Source organism: Dinoponera quadriceps, unplaced genomic scaffold (genome assembly GCF_001313825.1).
Source record: "Dinoponera quadriceps isolate SergipeBrazil2010 unplaced genomic scaffold, ASM131382v1 scaffold5021, whole genome shotgun sequence".
Lineage (NCBI taxonomy): Eukaryota > Metazoa > Arthropoda > Insecta > Hymenoptera > Formicidae > Dinoponera > Dinoponera quadriceps.
The window spans coordinates 1,987,571-2,012,938 of record NW_014560366.1 but is presented as its reverse complement, the minus strand read 5'-3'; the positions used below and the strand labels follow the sequence as shown (position 1 = coordinate 2,012,938).

The 25,368-nt window shown below is 45.0% G+C and overlaps 1 protein-coding gene across 1 annotated transcript in view; it reads right to left on the bottom strand.

The window, feature by feature from the left end:
• LOC106750794 (ephrin-B2) overlaps positions 1 to 25,368 on the bottom strand; it is a 63,953-nt gene that overhangs the window by 17,619 nt on the left and 20,966 nt on the right. The window contains exon 2 of the mRNA XM_014631374.1: positions 924 to 1,065. Within this exon, the coding sequence (XP_014486860.1) occupies positions 924 to 1,065 (142 nt within the window). The remainder of the gene's footprint in view (positions 1 to 923; positions 1,066 to 25,368) is intronic.

Genomic DNA, 25,368 nt, shown 5'->3' with positions numbered 1-25,368 from the left:
CCCCCCCCCCCCCTCCCACTCGCGCGGAACGATTCCCGTTCTCGTGAAGAGGAGAAAAGAGCTTCATTGTCGGGGCTAATCGTTGCGCGGGAAAAAACGACAACGAGACAATGGGACGACGGATGACGGAGGGTGGAGGGACAATCGAGTGGACCGAAGCGATTAGGTCACCGTCGACGACCACGGTGAACGTAGGGAATGGTCTTCGAGAGGTTTCGCTAAGGAGTGGGCGGACGCCACTGGAATGTTTGATAGTTACATCCGGGAAAGCCGGGAATTTCCCGCAGTTGTGGTTCTCGAGTGAGCGGAAGTTTGGAGGGTTTCGAGGGCGCGCGATATCAGACTTCTTCCTGCATCAGCAGCGGTCGAGCTCACTTTGCGGAATAGTTTTATAAACCGTGATAATTATTCGATAAAAATCCGTGGCAAGAGTGAAGACTGATATGTTGGACCGATTAAATTTTAGATCGATTGAAGGCAATAGAAAGATCGGAAATGATGGTTTCCGTCTTTTTGAACGAATCCAAGATGGAGAAAGACACCGTAAGATTGTTGTAAGTTGTCCAAAGTTGAAAGAAATATTACTTCTACCGGTAGAAGTAATATTTCTTTCAACTTATTAGTAAATCTACATCTCAAGTAGCCCGGTACGCTTGTCGAAGAGCGGATGTCGTTTCGAGGATATAATAGAAGCGGGTTAAACAGCCAGTTTCAAGTAGCGGCAGCTGTCTAAACATTAGCAGACACTGATCGACAATTTTTTTATGCTTAAAATGTTTGCTGTTGTCATAGACATCACGCTGTATTTTGTTATCTACGTGGAAATGGGCATCCTCGTGTGGTTATCTTCGCCGCAGTCAACTGGTATAAAATTCCATTACGTGTTATAGGTCTTATAAATGTTAAAAGAAATATTCACTTACATTGTAGATGATGTACTTCTCAGTCTCGTTATCAATCATGTCCGATTGGTACACAGGACATATTATATTGACCTGATCGTACTCGAACGCTGCGTTGTTCTTGTTCACATCGATTATGTGATCTGTGTTGTCTATTCGAAATCTGTAATAGAAAAACGGAATCGTAAGCGATTTGGTTGAAGGTACAATCTTTAATCAAGTACAATGAGTCATGACAAGTCGCACTATATTGATCATTTATATTCCATTTACTTTATAAATTTGTGTTTTATCTATTTTATTTGCTTTATATTTATAGCGTACAATTTAACTGTTTCAAGATGACATGTAATTCTCAACATTACATATAATTTTCTACACAATTTCATGCAATATTCACACGGAGAGGATTTGTTAGCACAGCAAATGTTTTGCTGTCGCAACAAAATATGTCAGTTACCACGTTGACAGCAAAACGATTTGTTAAGTGTGCTAATTCGCTAAATATATTTTGCTAAATCTACAAATTATTTTGCTGTAACGACAAATTAATAAATGTGGGAAAATACTATTTAGTTCTAACAGTAAATTAGTATTTTTTAAGGATAAATCCGCTCAGAATAATTTGTCTATCCTGGCAATATAGACATTTCCGTTCTAATTACGAATAATTCGCTAATTTGGTTATGCTAACTAAATTTTATCGCTGTCACAATAAATATGCAGTAGCAATGATAGTTTCGCTCTATAACAGCAATATATATATATATATATATATATAATAAAAATATATATATGTATATAATAAAATGTATTATCTGAGATAAGTTTGAATGATATTTATATAAAAAAAAGATTATTATTGCAAATGCTTCTTCGGATCCCCAATCGTTTCGCAGAGATTCCGTTTTTTCAAGTCTCCGGAGCCTACGACGAGCGCTTTTCAAGGAAGATCATATTTCCAGCAGACTATGGCGATGCAACGGCATACCGCCGTTTCCGCGCAGCAAGTTCCAAGACTATCCGTGAAACATTCGCGAGATGCCGACGCCTCCGGTGGACTCTCGGGGTGCGAGAGGAACGGAGGGGATCACAGCGCGTCCCTACGGCCTGTCGGTAGCCAGGTCAGGAAAGGGAGAAAAAGAAAAGACGCGGACTCGCCCTCGTAAGCACCCAACGTCAGATAGGCAGGCGCCCATGGTGTCGAAGCATCGCGCAAGTGTATGTACCGGCTCTCATACAGGGTGTTCTAGAAATAGTCCACAATTCCCTTTAATCAGGATCTTTTTGTTGAGAGAGGTGAAAACATCGCAGGACCCCCTTAGCGCGCCATGTCTTTTTTTTTTAACATCAGACACCTGGGGTGAACCTTTACATCGATATTCGTGAGGTTCTCACAAAAACCAGCTGGAAAATGAATTCGTTGTCGAGAAACGAATCGTTGTCCGAGCGGAGAGAGAGAGAGAGAGAGAGAGAGAGAACTCGCCGAGACTGTAAATCCCGATCGCTCGTAATTCAAGGGAGCTTCCACGACGCTTCCACGTAGAAACGATCGTCGTCACTTCTCAGCTTGGTGCCCGCTATCTTAGCTCGGACACCCCGTACATTTACGCGTGCGGGTATGCACTAGCTGGCGGCCGCTACACGCGTGCACACACGCGCGCCGTCGCATTATGTAGCGGCGGGTTTGCCGGGATATACTCGGTGAGGTTGGAGGAATGAAAGGTCGGCGGATGAGGAGAGGAAGAATGGGGAGAAGGTGTAGAGAGAAGAAGAGGTGGCGGACGGTTCCCTATATAACCGGTTCTTACCGCGAGCGTTCTCGCACACGCTAATACGCGCTCCGTAAGTCGAGGTGTAACGCAAGTACAGCGACGTCTGCCCTGTTTCGCGTCGACCTATTTCGCATTTCGCGCGAGATCCGGCGAGAACGAGAGACTACCGTTCGATGTGTGGCGCATGAAAATGTGTCGCGAGGTAATTTCCTAGCTTGAACACGAGTTTCCGCGACATTTATCATTTATTTCTACTTACGAATTTATTCGTTTATTTTATCGACATCGATGCAGATCATCCGGCGATATTTATTCCGATAATGTGCTTGGAAATGTAACTATTATGCAGTATACGTACGCAGATACATCTCTCGTTCTTTCGCTGGTGATTTGATTTCACCGAACAACAATATATTTTAGCGCGCTCGCTGCGGACGTTCAGCATTATGCCGCTTCTCATTTTGCCGTTCTTCACTTACGCCGTGTCTCGTCCTCTCTCGTTCGCGTTTTATGCATTTATAGTTTATAGATGCATGCACCGTCCGATGTATCTACTTTTTGCGCGCGCATCATGAGCGCACCCGAGCTTTACGCGCGTATTTATCTTCTCTCACTCGCTCTCTTCCTCCCGTGTTCGTATACATGTTCTTATGTGTTTTAACGTTTATCCGAGTCGCCGCTTCGTACACGCTGCTCGCTTAAAACGCTCATAGTGAAACCGTACATAGATATATTTTTGTTGCTTATTCGTATTCCCATGCGATCCCACGTGCTGCTTCCGCGATTGGATCATGTAGAGTCAGTCACGGATGATATAAGCCGTAAATCGTAACCATTTATCTTTTTCGCATACATAAATCTCAAAGGTTTTGTCCGATCTGGTAGAATTCGCAAGAATTCTCTTTGGAATTACCTTCATGATAATTCATATAAACTATACAAATTGTGAAAGTGCACGGAGAACAATTTTCTGCCGACACAGCAAATTGTTATACACGCACGGAAAAAATAATTCTGCTATTGTAGCGAGATGTTGTTACGACAACGATAAAACTTGTAAGATTCGTTAAGAATATTAATTGGTAATTATGCCAACTAAATTTTATTGCTGTCGCAACGACATTTTGCTACGACAACAAAATTATTTTTCCCATATGACAAACATGTTTGCTGTCGTTATAATAACAAGCGATTTGTTGTAATTTGCCAGCGAAATATTTTTCCCCGCATGACGTCTTCCTCCGAGGAGAAACGAAAGAGATGAAAAATTCTCAAAACTGTTGTTCAACAGCTTGAATCAATTCTCCGTCTCATAAGGACCGTCTTCCTGACCGTAACGATATAAATATGTCAACGCCGATAATTTTGGAATTGCTCCCTTCTGTCTTCGAGCACAGAATTATATGACAGGTATAATGTATAATTACGTGCCGGGTGGAGGTATTCGCGACGGGTAGATTGACCGCAAATTTGTCAAAGTATACGATCCTCAAATTTGATACGAAGCCTCTCACGAGCACGCGCGCGCACAAGTCACGCCTGTCACGACACGCAGAGACACGCACGACGCTGCTACGTCGGGAAACGCGGGCATCGAATGTACGCGTCCCGACGTTTTGGAGCGTTAACGGACAATCTCGTAAGTGGGCGTGTAAGGGCCCGAAAATTGGAAGGTAGGCCGGGCCACGGCCAAATTAACGTTTGGCGATAATATCCGCTCCCTCTCTCTCTCCCTCTCTTCGTCTCTTTTTTCTCTCTCCCTTTTTCTCCGGGTACCCCCATCGGTCGGGAATCCGGTACCCTAAGCGCAACAACGACCGAGAACGCGCACACGAGGGACGCCCCGTTCGCATGTGTGCGTGCATATGGAACGCGTGTAAGTGCGCGTGGGCGTATAGAACGTTTCGTTCGCGGCATGGCCATTCACGAATTTATTAGAGACCGTATATGTACGTGGCAGCCTGAATTACTCGTGATAAAAACGCCGCGTTCTCCTTTCGCCCTGAGTTCGATTGGTCGCTCGGGAGAGACGAGAGGAGAGAGAGAGAGAGAGAGATCCTCTTCGGAGACTGTCCTCGTCGTCGACAACGCGGGTAATGTACGCGGAGGAGGCGATACGCGAGGGCAGCTTTATCGCCGTTTCCGCCGAAACACGTAGTCAAACGTGTTTAACTTTTTTTCACCGCTCCGGCCGTTCCTCGCCGTACTGGGGATTTTTTATTCGCCCGATTATTGCCACCGCCGGGTTAGAGAACCGGCGGAGAGGCTCCTCGCGTCTTCCTCTTAATCGCGAAAGTTTGACCGTAAGCCGGCTTTTTCCGTCGTTTCGACCCTTTCGTTGTTGTGACGTTCTTTTCCCTTTCTCTCTCTCTCTCTCTCTCTCTCCTTTCCTCCCTCCCTCTTTCTCTCTTTCTCGCAAGTACTCCGATACCACGAGCTATAAAGTAAGATCGTCTTTTGCTCCTCGAATCTCCCTTCTTCGCCTCCTCTTTCTTTTCCCTCCAATCGGGGCACAAAGAGCGTCTCTCGTACACACCGGCCGGACGTGTTATTGGTAGCCCCGATGTGTGATTTAAGGGTCTCCCCCCAGGGAACGGTGTCATTTGCATATACCTACGTATTCGTAGGATCCCTCGAGTACCCTCGTATTAATGTGATACCTCGCCTCGGTTCTTAACAGTTCTTTTCTGGCCTTAGGTAAACACTCGGCATGAATATGTATGCTACCTCCGCTAGGTGACCCGTCCGAGATTCGAAAGTACTACGCATAGACATCGACGAGCCTTGCTCCATAGTCATGTCTCTCTCTCTCTCTTTCTCTCTCTCAAAAACACACACACACACATACTTTCTTTCTACACGATTGTCAAAGTAGATTGCATTAACGATATTATTGAAGACTCATATTTTTTTCGTCCGGTATTGCGACAGAGTATAACGGCGTCTTTTCTCGCGTCGAAATGTGGCTGGACAATGCGACCGCCGTCCGTTTACATTGTGACGAAGAAAATTATAATCACGGAGAAATGTAGAATATTATATTCAGGGGTTGATTGCGAGGAATGCAATCGATATCGAACATGATTCGCAGGCGGCAATCGTCAAAGTGATTTCCGCAACGCGTACGAGCGCAAAAGTGATTTGGTCGCCGACACAGCGCGCCGTACTCCACCTCCAACTGTCTTCATTAATTCCCACCACTGTCTAGCCGACGCCAATCAACTACCCAGCAAACCCTGCAAAAGGGTCTCCTTAATTGGAATCGCGAAAAAGTGGGCGTGTTCTGGTCCAGAATTCACCAGCGTTTCGGATCGTGGTGTGCTTCTGTCAGCCATTCGACGATGGCAATTTTCTGTCCGACTAGTCGCGACATCGATAACTTTGTATCTCCCGTCTGCCTCTACTTCGTTCCACAACGCGTAACTACGTGCCCTATAATTTCTTAGCTATTTATTAGATTTGGTCGAAAAAATATTCAATTTATACACTTAAAAAAGTGCTACATTCAACTAAATATTAATTAAGGAGTATCGAAGTAATTATTTCATTTGAATTAAGTAAAATAATTACTCCAATACTCCTTAGCAAATATTGACTTGAATAATAAATTAATGCAACACTTTTTCTCTTTCAGTATAGAATCCTGTTCGTTCCTTTTTAGGAAGGAAGATAGAAGGTAGAAAGATGGTGCGGCTATCTTGGATTCATACAATTTCTGTTTCGCTCCTCGACATTCCCAACTTTACGGGAAAGAATTAAATGTAGCACGCAGGTACGACAGCACAGCTCGACCGTCCGAAGAGGAGCGTCGGAGTGTATTGGAAAAGGTTAATGCAATCGTCACGATCCACTGTTCGCCCGATTCACGCCGACAATGTTGAGACGAAAGCGCGAACAAAAGCGGAGGCGAGTTAACCCGACTCGAAAGCGGGCAATGGGCGATACGTTCGCCCACAAAGAGAGTCTTTCGTTCCCGATCCTTGACCCTCGCGTGTCGTCAAATTGAAAGAGGATTCGCGCGGCTTCGCGCGAGATGAGCGTCGCGCACAATTCCCGAAGAGTGCAACTTCGTGCGGACTCGGCGGGACAAAGACTCCGGTGAGAAACCGTGAGGAAAGTGTACTCACGTGCGCCGCAAAGAGAGGAGACGCGAGGAGGAAAGGAAATGTGGAAAGGCGGGCGGAGGAAGAAAACGAGATGAATCGGCGCAGGGACGGGCAGCGAGGCTCTGAGCGCTGTTTCGCCATCGTTTTCCGCACTTATCATTTCCTACAGGCTTCGGCACTGGTTTCCTCGAGTGTACCGTGAATCCACGAGTGACGAATGATAATTCACTTACACTCACCCGTGATTCGCGCCACCACGGCTCGCGGAGGCTGTGAAATTGACGATTTGTGTCGATGATCTTCGCGCGGCTTCCTACTCCGAGCGCGGTTTTACAACTCGGAGATATTCCCGCGCACGAGACTATTTCGCGGCGCTACTTGACAGAGTTGTAAAGTTGGTTCTTAAGTTTCGTTACTTTACATACGGATCCGCCCCTGCCGGCGAAGAGGAGGCGAAGGGAAGGAGAGACAGATGGAACGGACGTTCTCGTGCACTAACTATAAGTGGGATATTCTGGCAGGAATATCAAAGCCGGGACCGCGTCAAAGAGAGCGGAGAGAACGCGCCACGGAAAGAAGAGAGAAAAGAGAAGGGACGAGAAAGAAAGGGGAAAAGAGCGAATGCAAAAAGACGTCGCGAACGGAGCGTGGACGTTACGGCTTCGGGACCACCGCTTGACTCTTTCATTCATCATGTTCATTCCTCAAACGGGTATTGTGCCCGCGTGATGTACGTACGTTTCTTTCTCTTCTCGCGGCGCGCGCGCAGAGCCGTAATATTCGCGAGACCGCAAATCGTAAACGGGGATATAAATTTAGTTCGCGTGATTTTGCCGACGCGCGAATTTACTACCTTATCCAAGCATCCCGCAAGCGTACGTGTGGGAATTCAGTAATTAATTTTACATCATCCCGTATTTTTGTCGAGCTGAACCGCACATATATAAAAATATGTAAAGCAGCGCACGATATGATTTACTATTTGTTTCGTGAATGAAATCTTTATTCACCGTACAATATCAGAAATGAACGTGGCAAAAGGAAGATAATTTCATGAGAATTTATTCTATATATATACAGCATATGTTCAGTGTGATCACCGTTTCGTCTGATAATTTTTCGCGTATGAACATTGTTGATCACTTGTCGGCGACGATTCCCAATGGTTCACGTAAGATGGAGTTAGGCCTCCCATAACTGAGAAAAAAGTATTCGTAAATTTATTTGTAAGATACAAGGTTTATTTCATAGAAATAAATCTTATTTTTATGAAATAAATCTTATATTCTGTAAATAAATTTTCAACTATTTTTTTCTTAGTATAATGTTTTGGATTTCTTTCACGACACTTTCGATTCACATATGAATTCGATTATCTGATCGTTTTAGATGTGGACAGAACTGGCCCTCAAATAATCCCGATCTAAACTTCTGTGATTTCTTCCTCCAGGGGTTTCTCTCAACAATAATAGAACTGAAAACATTATTCATTCAATCTTGTAACGAGATAACAGAGGATACGTGCCAAAGAATGGCAGACCAACAATTTCACAGTTCGTGTGCAAGGAGCTACCAGAAAAAAACGGTCACACTGAACATGTGCACCATAGAAAATAAATTCCTATGAAATTACCTTTCTTTTGCTATGATCATTTCTAATATTGTACAGTGAATAAAGATTATATTCACAAAGGAAATAGTGAATCATATCATGCGCTATCCCGTATAATTAAAGTACGATATCGTGTATTTAATTTTTCGGGGAGATTATCGCGTCGTACGATCAATATCGACGACGTAATCAATTACGATCGGAGTCAGAGGAATTATCTCTCGTGCTCGTAAATCGCGTCGCCGCAACAGTGAAAGATTCGTCGTAAAAAGAAGTCTACGTGAAAAAAGAGACGCGCGGAGGAAGAGGAGAGCGCGCGCGGAAGAAACGTTAATTTTCCGTGTGAAATCCGGACGGTGGATATAACGCAGGGCAGGAGTGTGGAATCGTTAAAGCCATTTCTCGGAAGGCATATATCGGTCCTTCGCACCTGCTCGGCCCGACCGTTGCAAGTGCCACGGCGAGAGCATCGTCGCGTCGTGCTGCGCCACGTCGTGATTGGTTCCCCCGGGGGTGATTTTATTTCCGCCCAATATGCGGGCCCTTTGTTACCCCCAGACAGTTGCATTCGCGGCAGTTTCCAATTTCCGCCGATGTCGATCTAGCCGCGAGGCAGATGTAGATTTGTCGCTCGCTCGTTCGCGCACGCACGCACGCGCTCGTGCTATCGATCCTCCCGCGCGATATTCGCCGCGGGCTCGCACTCGACGGCACGCGTGCGCGTCTTCTTCGCCGAAGACGTCCCTTAGTCACGGAACGACACCTCGGGACGGGCGATCAACGAGCGTTTACTCCGTTACGTCCGGAGAGCTGATGCGTCGGATGCTTAGAACCGCTTGATACGTAAAAAACATTTTGTATTTGTGTTCAAATCAGCCCTTGTTAAAATGTTTGATGTATCCGTGTGTTAACTTGTATTTATGTTGTGTCTGGATATATATTTTGTGTTGAGTCGATATTCAACATGTGTAAATGTTAAAATAATACAATTTTATATTCCAATGTCGATTAACGTGTTATTGATATTGACCCTTATCGGACGCTAACTTTTTACGCGTGATTCTCGCTAGGTTGTAGCTGGTTTCGGTAAATATGCGTACTTGTCACCTCCTACGTGACGTACGACCGCAGCGACGAAGTATTGTTGTCACGTGAGAGGAGACTTACGACCGATAAGGGTTAAGTTTGTGTTTATTTGTGACGTATTTGTATTACTTTTCAACATATTCACCTTGTGTTACATTAACATAAAAATTGGTGTGGATCGCTTGAGACATGTGAAAATGTGTTAAATTTAACACAAAATTTTTTGCTCTGTAGTCGCGCCAAAAATGACGTCCTGTCGTAGCGCGTTGGGTTGAATATAGCTTTCGTAATTAGCGCAGAGTTGCCACAGAAAAAGAAATTTTGAAAATGAATTTGCCTGACTTTTTCATGTTTTCTAGACGACAGTGGAGAATTTTCCATGAGCAATATGTAATCTTAAACTTTCACGTTTAGAAGCAGGGATGCAAGAAATGTAGCTTACATTATTAGAAACAACATAAATTTAAAAGTTTACTAACATAATGTAACCCTGAATGCAATTCAAGCCAACAAAAAATAAATGAATATTGAACAAAAGAATACAATTAAGATTTAAAGGAATTGTGAACAGTTCAAAATTCCGGGATTTTTCATATCTTTCCCTTGACCTTTCCAGGTTTTCTCTAACATCTTAAATTTCCACGACTTCCTTGTTTTCCCGGCTTTTTGGAAGTAGCAACCCTGTTAAACAAAATGGAATTAAGTTACTCCAGAAGAAGAATCCAGAGCCATTAGAAAAACCGCATCTTATTTAAAAAGCAACCCATTGGACACAAGACCAGTTATTGGCGTATAGATAATTGCCGTATGGAGTCCATTAGCCATTTTCAGGAAGAAGTTGGAAGCGCTCACTATCGTCTCCCATCAAGTAAGACACTGGAGACTTGGTTTTATTACAACAGTTTTGTTTTATTCGCGATGATGGACACGTATTCATAATCGTTTAAACATGAAAACGCTCGATGTGGCTATTTAACTTTCAGCCCGGCATAATACGCGCGTTACGGGACAAATAAGGCTCTCGTGCCGGCTCTCTCCTGAGTGCGTTCGGCTCTCCTGCGACGTTTGAAGAGGCGAATTTGCCTGGTTCGTTCGTGCACCCTTCATTCCTGCAGTCGTATCGTTCTTTAACGGCCGTTCGGAGATCTCTTCACGGCAATATCTCATGTTTCGCGAGCATGTATAGCGCACTACCCTGAGAGAGGGAGACGCAATAATTGGTCGTTAGCGCCTACACACCTATCATTTGCAACTGCAGCGCGCGCGGCAACATTCTTGCACGCGGCTCTGATATTCAGAAATGTTGCGACGTCGTGGACGCGGCTCTCACAACAACTTCCTGGACGACGAATGGGTCTAAGCCCCCACGAGGCGCGGGCCGCTTAATGCACGACATTAAGGCGTTACGTAAATGCGTCTCTCTCGCGTGCATGCGTGCGTGCGTGCGTACGTGCCAGCGTGCGGGTGACTCGTCGGCGGCGGCTCGCCTTTGGACGTCTCTCTCCATTAAGACCGGCGTTATTATTAGTTAACTTCAAATATTTATCGTATTCTTCCTGCGGCTTGGCCCTGTCGCCCGTCGTTTGTCTCATTCAGACTATTCTCGTATTCCGGCTAAATATGGATTTGCCAGAGAAGCCCGATCGTTTGGTTCAACTAACGAGAACGAGACGAGCAATTTCGACAGTTAGCTTGTTTAAGAAACCGAGTTCAAAATAAATGCGCACATGCATATTGAAGAAAAAAGTACTACCGTTGAATATTTACTCAATCCAAATAAAATCATTATTCTAATACTTGGTAAATATTTACTAAAAGTAGAAATATATAATTATGTACAATATATTTCCTTCGTATAAGTAAGCATTTATTTATGTGTTACAACAAGTATTAAATTTATAATATTGAGAATATCAGAATTTATTTTTAGAAAATGTTTATTCCGGACAGAAAAGTCGAGATTTAAAATCACCTATGTTTCTTCAATGGAAAAGAAACAATACATAATTCTAGTAAATACATAATTCTGGTAAATACTCTCTTAAATTTCGAGCCACACTTATAATCAATAATTAATTTACAAATTGAATTATTACTCAAATATTTACTGCAAATTATTAAAATAAACTTAAATTGATAAAAATATTATGATTTAAAAGGCTAGGAAACAGGATAATTACGTTTACTTGATTCCAGCGCTTTTTTTCTGTGTAGATACTAATTAATTTTAAGTTAACAGAAAGATGTCTCGGTCTTAAGTGAAGCCTCGAGATTCTAGAAAAATTTATAAATAGTAGGAAATAAAGAAGAAAGTATCGTTGATTAAATTCCTCTCCAGCATGCATTTAATTCGCGCGAACACCTCGCGCGGAGAAGGAGCCAAGAGCGAAGAAATAGAAGACGCGTGGAAACGAGCGCGTTTCCTCGACTATCCGGGAAAAAGCCGCCACGGCATAGTTGCGTCATTCGCGTTTCGCGCATTTGTTACGCCAATCTCTCGCGTCTTTTTGCCGCGGCGGGGGCAATCATTGCGCGAACGCGTTGCCGGAAAAAGCGCCGGGAAAGAAACGCTCTTGAGTGGCGAGTGCGATGCGGCGGGGTGCGGCGGGTTAGAGCGCTAGTTAACGAGGCGTCGGGTGATTTTATCCCCCGAGGTAAAATTCCGTCCGCTCTGTCTAACTGTACCGGCGAAACGGCGAGCACCGATAATTTGTCGAATTCCGTCGCGGCCAGTTCGGACTAATCCATTATCAACGGTATGTCTCGCTCGTTTCGCGCGATTCGCCGGCGACTGGATTTAATAATGTGATCAACGATAGCTTTTACATCACGAGACGGAGGGTGCCAGACTGCGCGGGCGTCTACTAGCAGACACTTTGCGCGAACGAAACCGCGCGTTTAATACGGAAAGATGATTCACATGCGATTTCGTGTGCATCCGAGACACGTCCGGAGTGAATCACTGAACGTCAGTCGCTCGAAAACTATAGTGCATTCAGCAGAAATAGAACTGGCATAATGACGAGTGTGATGCTCGGTTAAATCTGTATGTATGTGTTTATTTATGTGTGTGCGCGCGAGTATTTCCACGTTACAATGTTTAACGGAGGCTGTGTGTCTCTTACAACGTATATAACCTCCCGAATCATTAATGAGAGAATATAGCATTTAGAATTCTATCGTTATTCAAGTTCCTACCTTGAATTTTTCAAGCATAATTTATTGGGCCATATTTTATATAATTAATGAAAAACATATTAACATTAAATTATGGAAGATCGCTATATTGCATTATTTTATACCGTGAGCAGAAAATAATTACGTATTCGAAAGACTGTAATAAAGCACGAAGCGCGGATACTTCACTGTTGGTCGAACTTTGGCTATAAATTAATTTCCGGTCACGCGTTAAATTCTCCCAAACAGGCCCTTCTCATCTTCTTCGCGTCTCTTCTGTCCGTAACGAATACGATCCGTTTTACGAGCGCCGTCTATCCCATCCCCGCATTTCTCTTATCTATCGCAACATTATCCGTATCTTCCTGTCGTCGACTCGTAGAAAGCGACGTCTTCGAGGGGAACGAATCCATAAACCCTCCCTCTGTCACGAGAAAAATCTCGATCAATCTCGAGAGTCGAGCAAACTCTCTAATAAGGGTCGCGAAGTAACATCCTCGTATCTAATCGGTGCCGTCTTGTCTCGGCGAAGAAACTGTTTGTTCTGCACAAGTCCGCGATAACTTTGCGAAAGCATCCCCGTTCTACGGGGATGAGAAGATCGGCGAGCGCGCAGTCGATCGTGTTTCATATTTGCGTCACGACGTCTCTCTCTCTCTCTTCGTCGCGCGATTTTGCCACTTTGCAACCAAACGACGCGTGCGTTCCTCAATTTATCATGCGGATTTATTTCGACCGAACAATGCGACGGGAAACGAGTCGAGACATGACGCGCGAGTTAACTTTGACGTTACTTCGTGACTTTTACTAGAGGGTCCCTAGACGCCTATAGACAAAGTTCATCGATCCACGCGCGCCGCGACGCCGGGCGTCCTATTAAAAGCCGCCTCCGCCGCGTCGCGCGAGGCGCGGAACGGCGGCACTAAAGTGGCCGGACGGAGTGTTCCGGAGCGAGATCAGAGGGCCGACGGAGAAAGAAACTGTACAAAATTATCTTTTTTTTTTTTCGAGAAAAGAAAAAACGCAAGTCGCGTACTCCCTCACAGAATAGAACTATACATAAGGAAATATCGAATCTAAAAACGTTATCATTAATATCGTTATTAAACTTTTATTTTCAAAAGAAATAGTTATGTGGTGATGTAAGTTAACCGTTTGAGTACGGGAGAATTTTCTTATGCATATGCTAAAAGTCCGGGATGAAATGCGTAGTATGTTTTTTTGGGAAACAATGAAAATGGTTATAATTACCACTAATTGTTATGTAACAAGTATTTTTGATAAAAAAAAAAATTTTATTTTCACTTATAACAAAAATGTTTTGCTGCACAAATTCCATGAATTCCTTTTTTGCATATAGCGCAAATTAAATTAGATCGTTTAATTCCATTACCATCACTTTCAAGGTCATTACTATACTCTTCATTATCACTTCTCATAACATAGTCACTTTCAGATGAATCAGAACTTGACATGGTTATTTCGTAATTATCAGTATAACACTTGGTAAAAAAATGAAAACAATTTCTAATTCCTATAAAACAACGAAAGGATTTTTCCTACTAATAAATAAATAAATAACACACAGTGGTAAGCAATAATGTACCAGAGCCGTGGATTGTGGTACGGTAGAAAAAATGAGCCAAATATTTTCATATAACTCTTTTTGGTACATAAATAATTTTTTTGTAAGAATTATCTCTTGCCCTTATAGATCTGGTGATGATTTCAAAAAAATTACAGTCAAAACATTATATATCCTTTTACATTGGCCCATTTTTTCTACCGTACCACAATTCACAGGCTTTACTGCATTACTACTGTATATTATTTTAATTCTTATATTGTTAAAAGCCACAACTGAGTTAAATGAATAAAAACTGCTACTGATATTACTACAACTGCTCTTAATAATGGCGTAAAGTATACTACCAACAGCAGCGTCTTCGCATTCTCGATACAAAACAAGAGAAGCGCTATCGCGCTGCGCCGTCTTTTGGGCATACGACAAGCGATAGCGCTTCCCCGGACTCAAACGGTTAAGCGTGCCTTTACGCAGGACAAATTTAGCTACTCCATTACTCCTTAGCAAACTTTTATTTGAATTAAGTGAAGCTTATTTGGATCAAGTAAATATTTTACTTAGATAATTCACTTGGGACAGATTTTACCTGAATCAAATCAATATTACTTGATCCAAATAAAAATTTGCTAAGAAGTATTGGAGTTATTCACTTGAATCTAGCATTTTTTCTGCGTACGAATAGCTTGGTCTTATTACAAGGTCCGCTCTTTTAGATATTCATTTTAATATTCTTCTGCGTCGCACTATTCAGTTTTTCTTCTCTTTCAGAAGATATAAAAGGGGGTGGAGTGAAGATATGAAGATATAAAAATGTAAAGGTATGTGTTTCTAGATATAGTTCGCCGAGACGAGTGAAAGGAGCGGGCGATCACAGATGCGGCGGACGAGCATAGAAGCGCACATGTTTTCGGCGTTGTCTTTGACGACGACGTGCGACTGTCGATTTATCAAACGCGCCGAAAGGCACGACAACTCACTGCTTTCATCCTTTGCATTCGCGCCGCGGCTCAACAGGTGATAACACAAACGCGAGTCACGGCGTCGCCGAGTCTGGTACTTAATTAGCTTCGCTGATTGATTTCTCGGCTTTCAGAAACGTGGTTCGTGCGGCTGGATAAGTTTGGCTCTCCCGCAGCAACACTGCGAGACGATACGAATCGGACGGGGAGATACATAAAATAACGTATACAGAACAGAGTGCGAAGTGGAATAGTATATATCATCGTAGGATGAAAAATTCGGAAGGATAATTCCCGAAAAATTAACTTGAAAGTCAATTTTTCGCTTCACAAGAAGTTGTGCAGAGTTGCGCGACATTTAATTGCGAACTGTTCAGATACGCGACTGTGAGCCTCTGCGTCCCATTTTTCAAAGGACCGGTCTATAAGAATTAATAGTCGGAAACTTTGTATTGACGATTTATCGCAGTTTGGTACGCCACGTGGCGTCAAACGTTTGTTTCGAGTTTATGACTGCTATTATTTTTCTGCCGGTCGCTCTCGTACGCGGCCCGAGCGATCATCAATCACGGTATCGTAGAGGCAAGAAGCGGAAGAGCGAACCCCGTGGGCCTTTGATATTTAGCGTGTTGAACCAATTAATGCGTCGGGGCCGCGGTGGAATTGGAAGGTACATTTCACATCGCCATAAATTATTCATCGCCGATCGTCATGTAATTATTGCCTCACAATGTTGCTGATTATCGGCCAAATTGTATTCCGCTAAGTCCTGCGCATAAATCTGTCCCTCCTTTAAAGTGTACCGAGTTACGAGATCCCGGTGTCTTATGCCCGCCGCCGTTTCGGAAACATTAAGAATGATTTAATTGCGCGTTCCCTAATTCCACGGCGATCCACCTTATGCCTGCGACGTTCGCTGTGAGAAGCCGGACGACCCGCGATGACATTTGACGACGATTTAATTTTACGACCGTTGGGTTTATGGCGTTCTCGAAAGTCGATTAGGAGGAACCATTATTGGGTGAAGTTGCCGTCGCCCGTGGATTTAGGAAGAAAGCGCGGAACTCGCGGTGCGACCTTGGTGGCGTTACGACTTCTTCGGTTTTATAGCTGATACCAGGACCGTGTACGAAGAAAGCCGATGAAAGGTTTACGACCATGAGGTTCCTTACGGTGCCTTAAGAGCGAGAAAATGCTTGTGCGCGAGTAATTTTTCGGCCGATTGCGATCGGGAGGAGCGAATAAATGGGTCGTCAATGCAAATAATCGAGCTCATAGACGAGCATTCGTAGAATACTCACATGTATCATAAAGTTTATTTCGTTTTAATCGATTTCTGCTTTTAAAGTGAAATAAATGTATAATCTAGCTAGTGAAATAATGTATAATCTAGCTTCGAAGGGAAATGGAACGAAGTGCAGCACTATTTTAACTAAAATAAAACGAATAGATCTATACGGAGAAAAATAATTCGCTGGCACAAGCAATTTTATGCTGTCTCAGCAAAATTTGTCAGTTACTACATAGACAACAAAATAATTTTTTAGAGTGTTAATTGCCATTCGCTGAATATATTTTCCTGAATCTACCAATTATTTTGTTGCGAGGACAAATTAGTAAATGTAGGAAAATACTACTTAGTTCTAACAGTAAATTAATATTCTCTAAGGATAAGTTCGCTCGGCAGGATATTTTCTATCCTAGCAAGAAAACTGTTTCTGTCTTAATTACGAATAATTTGTCAATCCGGTTAGGCCAACTATATTTTAGTGCCCCCGCAATGAACACGGAAGAAAAGATTTTGCTGGCACAGCTGTTCGTCGTTTGTCTGAAGATGTTTTGCTGCTATAGCTCGAAATTTGCTGCAGTAACTAGAACTTTGGTTACTGTTGCTAAGTATATATTTGCTGCTTGATATATATCCACCGCAGCCAAATTTGTAGATGCCCGCATAGTATATGTACTACAATGGAGATTCAGCTAATGTATGAACACCTTCAAGTTTGGCTGCAATAGACATATGTGTTAGGCGTGACACTTATACAGCCAGCAACGGTGACTAAAATTTTAGCTACTTTGGCCGCGGCAGCAAAATCTTTTTTCCCGTGAATATACAGTAGCAACGATAGTTTCGTCACAACAACGATATACGAATTCTTTTTCCCTGTGAATAGATGAGAGAGCGCGTAATAATACTCCGAATATTATCACGAGCGTAAGGGAGAAAACGCAAAGTATCGACACTTTGTTAGAAAACATACGCCGATAAAATCCACACTAGCGGACCGATCTTCCCGTTCCGCCTGTTATCCCGCTGATACGCGCAGGATTAACGTCCGAGAGAGGAGCGCGTCCTGCTCGTGCATCAATCAATTGCCGCGACTCTGTCGAGCCATCCTCGGCGCGCAGATAGCGCGCGGGCACCCGATGTCTTCCGGGACGATACGGCGACCACGACCGCCGGATTTCTTCGGAGATCCGCATTGAGACATTTCTGTCCGGCCGATATGGAGGATAACCCGCGTCCCGATGCCAGGCCCCGTGCTCGAGGCCTCGTTCCATAACGTCGGAGTCAGATCCTCGGGCGGCCGTCGTGTTGATATCCCCGCGATAGCTCCATTGTTCGTGGACACCGGTCGTGCGCAGGTACGCGCCGCGACAGTTCGGGGTCACTTCCTAGTGCCGGGACGTTTCACACCGGCGTGACACATCGGCGCGATTCGAGCGGCATACAGTCACGAATTCGCGTGACCGCGCCGTGCCGCGCCGCGGAAAATCACAGGCGGCGACCCCGCCGCCGTCGTGTCCTGACAGACGATGCATCTCCGCGTTCTGATCGGTGAGAAATCTCAGCTTCCTCGTAATTCGTACGTGTGGCTAACGGACGTGCGGGTGATTGCGGCGCGGCGCTGGGGAAGGCGAGTCGTTTGTAGCTTCGATTCTGAACTCGACGATGCGTTTTATAAGCCATCGTGACCTCTGCCTCCCCTCGCTTATATTTATGATGCTATTATTTATGATGCTGGGAGAGCTAATGTGAAGTTTATTGTAAATTAATCTGTGCGTATCTCTTGATACTTACTGCTCTGAGCTTATTACTCGGATAGAGCGCGTTATTTTCTGACTTACGGGGCACGAAACGCACAGGCCACAAATATTATTTCCAAGAGCGGGCAGTCTCTCTTATCGTAAGGATTTCGTAAGATTTCCTTTACACTCTCCGATCTAGATGGAAGCTAGGGGGAAAAAAGTATCTCGACGCCTTTTAATGAGCAGATTAGAGCGGTATCTGCGCGCCTATAAAACGTCACACGTTCCTGAGATATAGTGAAAAAAAAAAATACGCCGCGATATAGTTATTGATTCCGTCCGAGGAAGTGACTAGCCTAGCTGCGAGTTATCGGTTTTCTTGGGAGAGATTCGGCTCTTTGCCTCGGTAATGATAACATACAGATCGATTATCATTATCGCGGCGCAGCTATGATATTCATTGCGTATCTACCCTTCGGTAGATACCGTGCTGCATATGCTACCTTGTTAACTGTCGACTTACTTTCGTCGGTTATTTCGCGTACTTACGACGGACTTATTCGAGACGGAATATAACGAACACAGAGAATCTGCAGACTACGACCCCACGAAGATAATGAGATATTTAAATATCTTTCTAGGATTTCAGCGCGTTCTGTTCCCGGCAGACCACCCTGTACGCCGCGTCGTTTCACGAAAGAACGATAATTACCTAAGAATCGCGATAATAATAATAATAATGCTACTACGTAACTACGCATAATCGTCGGCAACTTCGCCGGAGTAATCGCGCGGAGATTAAGCAGTTAAACGTAACAAATAAAGCACGTTAAATGAAAGAATACAAGTGGAGTACAATTATCAGGTGTAATTATCGAGGGCTCCCTCGTGTAATCCGTGGTAATTGCGAATTATTACGATAATCATCATCATCTTCGCCGCCGATCGGTCGTCGTGCACATATTACGCCGTGAGTTTTCACTCGGTGCTTTATCTCGGCGCGCTCGCTCACGCGAATATACGAGGCCGGTTCCACACACAGTCTTTAGTGCGCCGCGGCTCTCGATTGTTTGTACACGTCGGGCAATCGCGAAGCCGTCGTCTTCCTTTTTGTTCGGCGGCGAGACCTTTCGCACGGATGACACGAGTTTTTTGCGACATTCCGTTCGTCCGTCAACATCCCCGGGATTTCTTCGACGAGAGACCTCGCCGCGCATAAATCATGCGCCTCCGTCCGTTTCTTCATCTCTCCCCATAGTTTTCAACGTCGCCGCTTGTTCTAAGGAAATAGACTCGTCATCCCTTTACGATGTGCTAAGCTGCGAGGTAAACACCGGGGACCGTCGTCGTTCTCGTTGCCGGAGCAGACCTGAGGTTTTACCTCCCTCGACTTTTGTCTTCGTGCTCGCCGCACGTGACTGAGTCTTCCTCCAGCGGCGGGAAGCGAAGGAGGAGGAAAAGGAGGAGGAGCCACCGTCACAGTGTCCTCGGCCACACCGAGCAGTATGTGTCCTTCTGGACAAAGGACTTTGGGACCCGAGAAGCCATGTCGCGAACGGGGGAGGCTTCTATTTGCGCGACAGAGGCAAGTGGTTGTGCCAATATGAGAGGCGGCCGAGCAAGTGGCGTGGAGATCAACCTTGAAGAACATTGGTACCGTTTCCAGTTACCGCCCTTTTTCCCTCGCGAGCACCCACCGTGCCCTTCGTCGGCTCAGAAATGGCTCCTCGAGAGCGGCGGGCCCTGTTCTGTAGGAACCCGGGGCGTGGTTCGTAGCTGCGGTATAAATCTCGGCGCCCTAGACAAATCGGGCCCTAACGGTGCGCCGTGTTCGGAGCCCTGCGTGAGTCCTCTCTCTTTGTTCGCCGAGGGACAACCGCGCCGGTGATATGTATTTGCTCCGTAATCCTCATTTACTCGCTCGGTTACTCGGAATTGCGGCAGCTTCTACGAGGCGGTTTCGCTCGCGCCGAAGGTCGCGCGCCGCTCCAAGTGTTTGCGTTAGGTCTGAGCCGGGGAATGAGTTCGCCGAGGAGGTGTGCAAGGATAATCAACGACGAGTCGGAGATACGATCTCACTTCCTCCGAAGGGCCTCGAATCGATGGCGATGAAAGCGCGATTCCGATTAATGACTGTTGTTCGCGACGGAGCCTTGGGTTTTTCATCAAACGGAGAACTTTTTTGCAACTGGAAACTAGACAGAAGCGGGACGCTCTTGTAGATTGTACAAATAAATTAAATTGAGCAATTAATCACATAATTAGAGCGAGTACTGCTTACATGGAATCCTTATCTATCTATCTAACCATCTATCCGCAGACTGCGCTCGGATAATTCTCACGGCACGGTTAGTCTCACGGCTGCATAATTTTGCGATTTAACACGAGTTATTTACTGAAATGCGTAAAATATCTCAAGCCTTTATTACGCCCTTCGTTAAAACTTCGTCTTTGTGACCGATGTTTTATACGATGAATTTTTCCCATCTACGAGATTCCCCGGGCAGAGAGCTACGAAATGAGAACGATGAAACTTTGCTCGAGTCCGGAGAGGAGGAGCCAGTCGAACATAAATCCCAACGTCCTAGACCTAGATGAATGAGCGTTAACGGTGCGTGCGCGAGCACACAACGCATAAGGCGCTCGCCTTTGTCCGATCGGGGCAAACGTATGGAGGAGCAGCAGTCGTTTTGGATTATCGGCTTCCAAGGTTTAGCCGCGTAGAAAGACTCGCGTATACCTGCCTCGAGGACACCGAAATCCCGGTGAGGATTTCCAACCGGTGTTCCAGGTACCTGAGATTGTCCTCGCGTCTCGCTTCGCCCCCATCACAGATTTTCCTCCGTCTCCTTTTTCGCGGCCCCCCTATCAATCCCTCTGGCGTATCGTCGAGTTTTCGGCAAATAATAGCCCACTTGATTGTAGGGTATCTTAAGCAAGGATGATGCGAGGGACACTCTCTTTCGTCATGCCGCACGCTTCATCCGTATCGTCGTGCCGCAGTAGGGGCGCACGAAAGATCTATTGTCGGGGTTCGACGCATCGCCGAGGAAAAAAATATTGCGGCTAGTAGTAGCGCACATTGTTTGCCCCACATTGTCGCGGGGGGTTAATAGCGGAGTGGTTTGCTATTGGAATTTTTCGGGACCACGCGTTCAACAACAGATGCTTGCTAATAGGCCGAACGCCACCCCGCGGTAATATCTTATACACAAATAGTGTATATAGTAGAAAAACATTTTATGCTGGTGTTGAAATCGGGACTTGTTAACACTGTTGTATTAATTCTTTAACATACTCTTAATTTAACATATTACGTTTACGTCGTCTGAATTTTTTACGTTGATTCGATATTCAACGTATGTAAGCATTAAAATGACACTTGTAAATATAAAAACAATACATTTTATACTTCGGTGTCGATTGATATATTATGGTTATTCATTTTATGTTACTTTTCAACATATTCACATCGTGTTGAATTAGCATAAACCGTGTGCGTGAACCGTTTGGGACATGTGAAATGTGTTAAATTTAAGTGCAAAATTTTTTACTCTATGGGAGCGATTGTTCGAAATTATTGCACGATTAAGTATTATAATTAAATCTTACAATTTACGATCGTTGTAATTAAATCAAGTTAAAATTTCGCTTTCGGCGAAGAGATTCATCAACTTTCCCTCCGGAGAGTTACTCCCTTGAACAGCGATCTATAATTACAAGGCTCAATAAAAGCTTAATTTCTCAACTCTTTCGAAGAAATTACACACGTCTGGATAATCGTCGAGTCTACCATTGATTTCACTGTACTGTATCTCGTCGTTTCGGTAGAACGTTCAGATGAGACGCGCATCGAGCCTGCCGAACGAAATCCGCGGGCCGCGTCATCGATCACACGAATCGCCGCTCGATCCGCTCGAGGTGCAATTATGGATATCCAGAAACGCGGCCTTCGGAATACAAAGAATCCATTTCACCCTTCCTCGCCTCGCGCATCTTTCTTCTCGCCGTCTCTCCTCGCCCTCTCCCTCTCACCCGCGCCTATCTCCCGCGTCCACCCTCGAGGATCGACCTACGGCTGTTCCTTCGGAAACCATATATTTTTCGTTTCACAGTTCGCGGCGCCGTTGAATGCCCTGCCTCCATTCAGACGAGGGTGCATCTCCGTAGCAGCCGCCAGGTATAAATTCTGCCGTCGGCCGCGCGCTCGTCGGGGTGGGTGAGGAGGAGAAGGTAGGGCAAGAGAAAAGAGGAGGAGAAAGATCGGTCCCATGGTAATCGATTACCTCCCCCGTATCCCCAGAATCCCATATAGTGACCGGCCCCATGGCCCGAAGATTGAACCTTCGATAACCGGTGCTCCTCTCCCTTTCTTCTCTCTCTCTCTCTGCCGCCTCCTCCTCTTCTCCCCCTTCTTCCCCCTCTTCCACCATCCCGCTCAACCTACTCTCTCGGGAGATCCTCCCGAGTCGGTGCCCTCGTCTATTTTCTCGCATCGCGCGACGAAGGACGTACTTCCGAGCCTCGGAAACGTTGCGCTAATTAAGCGCGCGCGCTACTTTGGCACCTGCTGTAAGAGCGCAGCTCTCTCACGCTTCTGTAATGTGCCGATTATTGCATAGCGCGAGATGGCGCATAACCTGTCTCGAAATAGCGAGCGAGGGCGGATCAAAGGGAATAACTTGATAAACCACAGCGAGGGAGTAATTAATTAATGGGACTCGCGATCGAGTCGCGATCAGTTCCGAGCCGACGCCTGTTAATTCTCCAGCTAAATAGTATTAGTTGTAGCAACGGGCGCACACGGGGTTGTGCGCAGCTATATCTATAATTATAGGGTGAATCGTACGCAGCGTGCGCGGCATTGGTTCCGGGCCTCTTTCGAAAGGGCGCCGAACGGGAGCCGACGACCGGTATTTGCGGTGGCGCACAGGTCTTTCGCAGCGCGCTATTAAAACGCGATCCGCGCCGTTAATTACACGCCGCATCGAAATGCGTACTATGCATGCGCTGTGTCAGCGTGTATGACGCGCAAGATATAATTGAATCGGACGCGTCTTTGGCCACGTACGCGTCACTCGCGCACACACCCGCACGCACCTGCGAGCCGACCAAACGAACCGCGTAACTCGATATTCCTAGTTCTAATTATAATTCCGCGCGCAAAACAGCTAATTGAGAGGGCGATGCCACGGATAGCAGGCTACTTTGGATTCCGCTGTTTCTCCCTTTGTCCGGCCACCGTTCGTACCATTCGTTTCCACCGTGTGCGTATACCGTTCGCGGCTCTGCTTAAGCGAGTGCATCGCGCTTTGGCGCCGGCCGCACGCGGCAATTAGATTCTATCCTTTCCCTTCTTCCAGTCACACACGGGGACGCGGGAAAGCGATAGAAAATATGGCTCTCGTGCGCGACGCGTAACTTGATATTAAGTTCGACGTCGCGTTCGCCGCGCCTACGAGACCGTCGTCCGTGTCTCTGAATTCCGACGGCCAGGTACTACCGGTCGCTAATTTAGTAACTCACCTTCCAGACGCCGACGAAGATGGCTCAATTTAACCATTCTCGCCCGTACACGGTGCGAGCGAAGTTACGTGACTTCGCGCAATAAAAATGGTGGGATGACGTAAAGCAGATGTAAACTGCAGTGTGATGAGGACGAGATGAATTACACGATTCTATTATGCGACGTATATAACGTCACGAGACGAAATTTATGTGCTATTATATTTTACTTATGTAACTTAACTTCGTGCCACATATAAGGGTCGGCATGAAACGTATGATGAAACGTTTCATAACGAGAAAATCTTTTTTTCTGCGTAAAACGTTGGTGCATTTCTATGTGATACTCTCTAAATTCCCTGAAGTGGAGTCTCATTAAGAATGAGTGAAAATGAGTAAAAAATGGCAGTGTTTTTGCTCCAGAAGAGAAAATACTGCCACTCGAAGTCACGGAGAATTTATTACGTATGAACGAAAAATCACTTGAACGCGAATGACTCGCTGATCATCCTGTTTCAAAGTGAAATTTCATTTGAAGGGATTTAGAGAGTATGCCCATAAGCGAGCACAAATACCGGTAGACGCTAAGAGGCTTATTGTGTAATAACAAGATTGCGCATCCACAGATTGTCCCTTCTCGGAAGGCCATCCTTTAGTGTTCATGATAAGATTCTACAAGGAGTATCGAATGACACCCTTATCGTATCGGGAAGACACTACGAGAGAAATACACAGAGAGAAGACGTAGTAGTGATTGTGCAATGAACGATATGCAACTTGCCTGTATAATAACATATAGACAAAGATAATAATAATAATAATAATAAACTTTATTTATGGGAAAAACTTTTTAGAATACGTAAGAGAAGAACTAATCACTAATTGATTACAATTATTGATTATTTGAATTATTACCAGAGCGGAGGGTGTTCCTCGTGCACGCGGACTCGGGAGAGATCAGCCGGGGCCGTTCGACATTGAGATCTCGCGATTATTTGAATTATTGATTATTTGAATTATTTGAATGAGATTAAAATTGAAATCACACAGAAACAGAATAAATAAGTAATACATAAGATGTCTTGAACAATTAATACTTACAATAAAATTATATGGATATTTAATAATATGACCACATACAAGAACACAATTATTTTCAAAGAGCACTAATCTCGCCGGTAAAACGCGATTCGTAATAACGAGAGGAAGACAAAATAAAATAGGAATCAGCTGAAATTCGCGACACGCAACGCGAACCATAATTTAACCCGCGATAATCGTTTCAGCCAGCTAATTGCGTAATATCACGCGCAAAAATATAGATCGTGACAAACGGGTGAGTGAGAGAAAAACGAAATAAAACGGGTAACGTAACGTTAAATAAACACGCGAGCGCACGCAGTGGGGAAACGTCGTCTCGAGAGTTAGCCGACAACGTTTAAAAGTCTACAACGTCGTAGCCACGGACCGCCGTCGATACAAAGAGGCAGGCGTTCCTTTAAGGATCGTGTTACAAAATACCTATCACATCGATGCCTTCCCGGTCGGCCGATATTTACGACAGGCAGAAAATCGGGGAATCGGGATGAAAACCGAGAGGCGAGAGACGAAAAGCCGGGGGGGGGGGGGGG